Here is an 8,305-nt window from a genome sequence, read left to right as displayed (position 1 = left end):
AGAAAGCATAATCGGAGCCTCCTGTCCTGACATAGAATTAGCACGTTACACAATACCAAGCCCTGTCAGCTGAAACCCTGAGGAATCGGGTTTCGGTATGCTTAAATCGGGAGGCGGGAGACTAGCCTTGAAATCGGGAGGGTTGGCATGTCTGGGTTAAGTAGCTGAATAGTTCGTAGTTTGTGATTTTTTAACATGTACTACCTAACTGTAGAATTATATGAATATATGGCCTAAAACACATTTATAAAATTAATAATAATGTGCATTGAAACGGGCATTGTGCCTTTTAAATCGGTAACGTTAGAACCTGCAACTACTGCAGCCACTTTCCTTGTTCCTGTTCTTTGTGGTAAGGAGTTATACAGAAACACTTGTTTTGTTCTAAATATGCGTGGTATAACTTCGTCTCCATACACAAACATTACAAGGTTTGATGTGACAATGATCGTTGTTTAATCTCTTCAAACATCGCCCTAGTAGTCCTGTTAAACGTAAAGTTTTTTTTCTTGGCCACCTGTGGGCCGACGATATGGTGAGTTTGTGCCTGACACAAACATGGCAGCTTCTTTGAGACTTCGCGACTATCGAACCGTAAACAAGTCTAATATACTTGGCGGAGTTTTTAAGACTTATACTAAGTTCATTTGTAGTTTGAAAAAAGCATAACAGAAGTTCATTGGCAAGTAAAGATTCGATTTTAAATCGTTTGGGGGTTCGTAGAGATGACGCTACGTTTTTCTTTTCCGCATGTCCCAAGTTGCCGGTGTAGTGGTTAGCCGAAAATCTCGTGACTCTGGTTGGCCCCAGGTCCCGTGATGCGCGTGTCGCATGACGTCGCAAGAGTCGATTGGCTGCATTCTGGTCGCTCCAGGTGAAGCGGTTGACAGTTGAGGCGGTGGCCAGGTCGGTACACGTTCTCGGGCTGATGGAAGACGGCGGAAGCGGTGCGGCCCGAGGGGCTTATGGAGCGCCTAGTGCTGGCGGCAGTTTCGACCTCGAGAGGTTTCTGCGGCAGCCACAGACTGTGACCCGAATCATTAGCGCGGTGAGGAACCATGAGCATAGGGAATCGGGCTACGGTCGACAGCGGAACAGGAAAACTTTACGCATTTAGAACCGTAGTCTTCTCTTTGCTGACACAGTTAGAAACTACGTTCAATCGCACTTTCACTTCCCAGTTATCAGTCATGATTCGAACTTGTAGAGCAGAGGGTGGGGTTAAGCGCTGTCTCGAGCATTATTCGCTTTTTAGATTGGCGCAGCCATGCACCTAGGATCGGTATGCTCCCACAGCCGTGGAACGACTATTGCAGCAGGCTCAGTCAGCATCCCTTTGAGTTGCAGCGATTAAGAGGGGCAATTTTAGGAGCCAGGATACTTAACTAAACTATGGTGGCTCGAACTAACCAAACTTTCCCATCTCCTGATTTTTAACCTGCCATAACTTACTCAGTTGTTGGAGAATCAGCTCTGAACAAATAAGGGTTTAGCATATTTAGTCGGCAGTGACATCACTTCCGCGCAGGAAGAGATGTCTCAACAATATCATTGCAAAATACCTTTTCTCCCTTTCTGATACCATCGAGACTGTTAATAGATGGATAACTGTTCATATATATGATAACAGACTTATTCTGTTATCCCCAAAAAATATGGCTAGGAGTAACAGTTATAAATCAATATTGCTCTGTTACCAAACAGTTTATAGAAAACAGAACAAGATGATGGACAGAGTGCTGAAACTTTTTAACCACTCCCTCCAACTGTCAGATCTGGATTTAATCCATTGTTCTTTTGCTCACTATGTCACCCCAGTTTGGACCAAGTCATATGCAAATAAATCTTGAAACTGTTTCTCATGGGAACTGTCAAGCCTAAACTGCCAGGCCATATCCTCCCTGGACAGAAAACAGCATCCTTTTCAGGGTATTTCCCCTCATCAGCCAGGCTAGCTTGAATCCAGCGGCACAGCGAACAAGGGACCCACGTCTGGATATTCCCTTGGCCACATAGGGTAAACATAGCAAACACAACTAGATGATGGATGGAGTGGCTGGGTCTGAACTGGGGTGGCGAACTGAGAAGACCGATGATGAATTTAACCCAGATCTAACAGTGATCAGTGTCTGAAAAGTTTCAACGGTCCGTCCTTATTGTGTTTACTGTGTTTGCCCTAAGTTACCAGGGTATGCCCAAACGTGGGCTGGGTCACACTCAGCCACTGGATTCAAGCTAGCCTGGCTGATGAGTGGTGTTACCACAAAACAGATGAATGAAGGTACAACAAGTTCCTGAGCCCCGCATACCTAAACAACGTGGTCTGTATAACAACTGCATCTTAACCACGCATTGCTTCACCAGGCATGCCTTTAACATGATTTTTTGTGGTAAAGGCATGCATAATAAAGGCATATTCATGACTTAGGTTACTACCCCCCACTGCCCTAAGGTATAAACTCCCCCACCCGCCCTAAAGTGCAAAATCCTTACCCCCTCCAACCCCCACGCTGTGTCCTCCCCTGCACTAATGCATACAATCCTGTCCTAAATACTACCTCGCCCTCCCTATAGTCCCAAAATTTACCTGCCGTCCCCTGAGCCCTAAAAATTACCCGCCCTCCCCTTATCCCTAAAAACTACCCCATCCCCCTCCCTGAGCCCTAAAGGCAACCTCTAAAAAATACCCGAACCCCCCCCCCCCCTGAAAACTACTACGAACCCTCCCACCCCTGAGCACTACTGCAGAACCACCAGCCCAAAAACTTCCTGAACCCTAACAACCACTTAAAACTACCCTGGACCCCCACCACCCCATTAAACTATCCTGAACCCCTACTACCCCTGAAAACGACCACAAACCACCCCCCAGACCTGGCCCCAGACCTGGCCCCAGCCCCACTTAGCTGTCCGTGTCCGCTTCTTGACGCTCCTCTTTCCCTGCCCATTTTAAACACGAGCGCATTTGCCTTAACCACGCATGTGCTTGGTTATGGCAAAGTTGTTGTTCGGGCAAACGTGGTTATGCTTGCAGGCTTCCGGAACTCGTGGCTCTGGCCTTGTAGTCCCGGATGTACCCCCCCCCCCCCCCCCCTCCCCCCTTGAAAGCGGTCCCAAGATGATGCTTGTTTCCAGTTCAGGGAGGGCCGGACTGTTCTCATGAGGTACAGGGTCAAGACTGATTTGCATAAGGCTGGATCTTTAACTGGGGTGGCGAAGTGAGCGGAAGAATAATGGATTTGACCCAGATCTAATAGTGACCGGGGAGTGAGTGAAAATTTTCAAAGCTCTGTCCACCGACTTATTGTGTTTGCTTTGCTTGCCCTAAGTTAGCAGGGTGTGCCCAGACGTGGGTCCCTTGCTCATGTTGTCACTGAATTCAAGCTAGCCTTGCAGATGAGGGGTGTTACCTGTAAGCGGTCCCTGGATGCTGGTTTCCGGTCCAGGGAGGACCTGGCTTGGCAGTTGGGGCTGGGCTGTTCCCATGAGGAACACGGTTAAGGCTGATTTGCATATGGCTGGGTCTGAACTGGGGGGGTGAAGTGAGCAGAAGAACAATGATGGATTCAACCCAGATCCAAGAGTGACTGGGGGTTCAGTGCCTGAAAAGTTTCAATGCTCAGTCCATCATCTTATTGTCTTTAGCAAGTAGTTTATTCCAGAATAAAACATTATTGCAGGTCCTTGTTCTGCGTAATCAAAAGACACGTGAGCTCCACACTGTGTGGAGGAGGGAACAAGAGGCGCAGGGTTTTAGGAGCTAGCAGCCTCCAACAGTAAATGTTAACCACAAAACAGCTGCTCCTAAAGTGGTGACCACTGTGAGGTTTGGGTTATATTGTGAGTGAAGACATCTCCCAAAAAGTAACGGACTGGTCTCACACACCACCTGGTGCCATGCTTCATCATTGACCAGTCCTCGCCCTCTAAAACCTTGGTCTGATAGAGGGTGGGCATACATCTGACGACAGGGATGCACTTCTAAACTAAGTGGGGGCCCATGTACAAGTGAGTGTGATTAAAAAAAATCATTATAGTTGTCCTTGTTGTGTTTTTTAATGTGAAAGGTAAGTATGATATTAAGATTAGGTGATGGTATGTGGGGGAGTTAGTGTCCCCTAACCGTCATGTGAGAGGTTGACATGTTTCTGCCGTCTTGTCCCAGGAGGGTCCAGGGCATTCATCAGGACCTAAATATATAGATGGGGGCTCCGTTCTTACCAACCTGTAGAACTAGGGTCTAGAACTAGGGTCGTGAGGGAGCATGGATGAGTGAAGAAAAAGAATGCGGGAATGGACAAAATGCTGACTTTTTACCTTTCCTCTGTTGAAGTCGGGACCCTTTCCCTGACTGTAAGGATTCTTCCCATTCCCTGTGTTTGCCATATAAGATGTGTACCTCCTTGCACGTCATGGTTTCACTCCCAGTGTATCAAGGCAGTGGTGACTGTATAGTGACAACCGTGGTGCCACAGTCCGTTGAGACCTGGCTGTTCCAAAATCAAATTGGTAAAGGATCGAATGAAATAGGTGGATGACATGTTGCCCCATGCTTTTTGTCTTAAAAGTGATTTGACGATAACTTTCATTTTGCTATTAGTTCTGACACTCGTTTTTGTGTGTGAAAAGCTTACCCAAGCAAACTCTTTCTACCTGACTGTTGGGTATGCCATTTCCTGTGTAGAATTTCCTGTTCTTTATGCAGCAATATTTTGTATATGCTTCTGCACTAATTGTGTTATGCTCTAGCCCTCAATGTGTGGAAACACCAGTGGCTGTGGTGCTGTATTCTGTTGAGAAACCTGACTGTTGTGAAATCAAATTGGTAAAGGGGCAAACAAATTAGGTGGTTGATTCCTCCACCTGTTTGGGGTCCCTAAAGTGATGAATGTTAGCTCTCATTATTACCATTATTTCTTACAATTTCGTTTTGTGAAATGCTCACTCAGTGCAAACTCCTTCTTTCTTGATTCTCTGAGCTGTGCAGAATCGTCCTGTTCTCTTCCACCCACCTCCTGATATGTTGCCCAACCAAGTTTTACAGGTGAACAAGAACACAGTGTTCCAGCACTCCACTGAATATTAAAACGGGTCTAGTTCAACAACATTTCAGATCCATTCAGCAGGTCTTGTATACATTTTCTTTATTCATAATCTTCTTAAAAACACACGACCGTAGCCAACGCGTTTCGTCCCTAAAGACTTCAGGTCAAGAGTGTCAAGGAAGCATTCTTAATATTCATCAAGGTAATACTGAAGGTTAGTCGCTCCCTCCCAGTACAGCCACCTCAATAGTTTCCAAAGTTTATTATGTTCTAAAGGTCAACGTCCCTATGTGTAAGGGAACCAATTATCTTGATCAGTCAGTGAGCTGGGTTGCGGTATAAACCAGTCTCTATTAGAAAACAGCGTCTGTCTCCCCCCATCGCGTGATCCTTCGTTGGTGTTTTTTACAGGTGATCAGGAATCCCGATGGTGATGTATTTCCCGTGCTATATTATAGCACCAAAGAATTACATTTTTCCTCGATTATGTTCTTTCTTATGCTTCCAAAAGTTCTCTAACATCTGAAAATTCATACCTCAATGTTCCTCTGTTTAAAGCCTTATCCTAATGACTGCCTAATTATTCCATGTGATATGTCGTCCTCCACGTGCAATATGAAGGCTATGTTGCGTAATGTCATATCAGCGGTGGAACAATGGCTTCAGTTTTCTGATCTCTGTAAATCTCATCTTGACCTCTTTTGCCTAACTGAGACTTTTGTTCAGAGAGATTCATATCAAACACTGTATGATCTATTACCAGCAGTAGATCTTGACAGTTGCCCATGCTAATAAACCCAGAGACAGATTTGGCGTTATTATAAAAGAGATTTAAAAAATAAATAAAACAAATCTGAGCATTTTAAGTAGAAGCTCTTGCTCACAAATTCAAAATTGAATACATAACACTAAATTTGCTTTTATTTTATTGCCTCCTCCCTCTCTCTCATAATGTTCTGATTTGTCTCCTCTTCCAGTAATGAAGGAATAGGACGTTTGTCCCTCAGTCATGCTTGTCCCACTGTGCTGGATGACTTCAACTATCAGGCCTCAAATCCTGAAATTTTTACTACACATGCAGGTCTAGTGACATGAATAATGTACTCGACCTAATTAAATAGCTCTTGACCCTTAAACAGGCTTCAAATTGTGTGATCCTGGGCAAGTATTTTAATTCACTGAGACGCCATTTTCTTCTTTATCACATATGAGAGCACCATCAAATACGTGAGTTGAGCATGTCTGCAGTACAGAAAACTCTTGTTTAGTTTAATAGATTAAACTTTTGCTTCATAAATAATACAAATCTAGCCACATATAGGATACACATGACCGCTGACTTGCCTCCGTTCATTAACTGCATTGCCATAGGGGCAGGAATGTTTCTGAACTCATGTTTAAAAACTGTTGCTTTTAATAAATACATAACTAAAGCTTAAAGTAGCAGCACACTGTTATTTGCAATCAGCAGATTTCACATTGAAATGCCCTCAATTTTCCACGGACGTGTGGTTTTAAAACTATATAGAGTACAATGTCTGGAAATCGTGTTTCTGCAAATATTTGTCATTTGCACATCACCAAATAAAGCATTGTGATTTGTTTTGCTCCTATGTAAACGTTGTTTGCATTACACTTCTAAATTACAAAAAAAGTTCTTTCATAATTCCTGATATATGTTGACAAATTGTACTATTCATTTACAAGTTGTTTAAATGTCCTATTAGAAAAAACCCTGACATCTTTCAGCTTTTTTGTTTCACAATTATTGTCAGAAAACTCACTTGACAGAAAGCACTAACTATATTGAGAGAGAGAAAAGTTAAACACATTTTCGAGGCTGGACTACGATCTAGAAACCCTAGTTGGGGTCGACCATTGCTCAAGATTTACAATATAGTAATAATGAACAGGGAACCCGCTCATCTTTTAGGACATGTAGATGCAATTTTTGCCTCTTCTGACCTACAGTTCACAATAAATCCTTATATATTGTTACCACAGCCAGATCATCAGTCCTTTTTACTCTTGAAACGTGTAAAACTATGAAAAACAATAGAAGGAAGATCATGACAAGAGACGGATGTTAAATGCTTCTCTATCCATGGAACAAATCAATTAATTACATTTATCTTTGCCTCTAATCCAAATACAGACCTAAATTGTGATTTTATCCATTAAAAAAATAAATAAATAAAAATGAGTTTTTGTGGTACATTGCGGCAAAAAACGTTGCAGGTATATCAGATACAACACATTACAAGGTAGTACCCAAGTGTCTGGAACAACAGTACAGTCTGCGAACATACAGACTAACCCAATAACATGGCTCTGACAACACAGTGTACCCCCGCTCCTAGAGATACCAGCTGTGCGTGTGTATACGGTCGGAGTATCCCACCTTCTGGGTGTGCTTTGTGGCAAGGAGGATGTTACCTGAATAGGGAGAGTTCGGGGGGTGGGGGGGCAGCTCAATTCCGTGGTATACCGCTCACCGAGACCACACCTTCCTGTGCTTTTGCGGGCAGCCCAACGCCCGATATACGGCTAGCTCTGCTGCCATGCAATCGTCCATAGCTCTCTTCCACTTGCCTATTAGCGGCAGGGACGTCACCCTCCAAGATTGAGCAATGTCCTGCTTAGCCAACGTGAGGCCCAAAAATAATAAATGTTGTTTATAATGGTTTCCGCCAATCCCTTCTTTACAATGAAGAAGAAATAGGTTTGGGTCGAGGCTTAGCTTACAGGATAGTACTTGCGCTAGGCAGGAGGAGACACTGCGCCAGAATGGTTGTAGTGTCCTGCAGCTCCAGACTGTTTGCAAAAATGTCCCATCGGCTTCTCCACGTCGCAGGCAGGTGGGAGATGAAATGACCCCCATCTGCCATAGGCTGGAGCGTGTGTAATATGCCCTGTGGAGGTACTTAAATTGAATGAGGTGGTATCACGTGGCCATGATGGCCCCCCGGGGACTAGCTAACGCCTCGGTCCAGTCATCATCGGTGAGATCTGGGATATCCGCTTCCCATGTAGCACTTGTGGTATGTAGTGTCGTTAGGTTGTGGGTGACAAAGGTCTGATAAATTTGCAGAATTTTGTGGGCACCCAGGTCCCCCAGTAGTAAGCGTCCCTCGAGCGGGTGGAATTCTGGCAAGTTATCAAGCAAGTGAATCTGGGGGGGGGGTCAGGGCTTTAACTGGAGATATCTATAGAATTGTATAGGGTGAAGACTATAGTCTGTTTGTAACTGTCTGAAGGAT

The 8,305-nt window shown here is 44.3% G+C and overlaps 1 protein-coding gene across 1 annotated transcript in view; it reads left to right on the top strand.

Moving 5' to 3' along the window:
* The first annotated feature begins 829 nt into the window (after window positions 1-829).
* Window positions 830-8,305, top strand: part of SYNGR2 (synaptogyrin 2) — a 259,994-nt gene continuing 252,518 nt past the window's right edge. Inside the window, exon 1 of the mRNA XM_085617484.1 lies at window positions 830-1,048. Coding sequence (XP_085473610.1) covers window positions 929-1,048 — 120 coding nt within the window. The 5' untranslated portion in view covers window positions 830-928. The remainder of the gene's footprint in view (window positions 1,049-8,305) is intronic.

This window comes from Triturus cristatus, chromosome 7, assembly GCF_964204655.1.
Source record: "Triturus cristatus chromosome 7, aTriCri1.1, whole genome shotgun sequence".
NCBI classification, from domain to species: Eukaryota; Metazoa; Chordata; class Amphibia; order Caudata; family Salamandridae; genus Triturus; species Triturus cristatus.
Note: the sequence above shows the minus strand (reverse complement) of the source record. Positions and strands in the feature narration are given on the sequence as shown.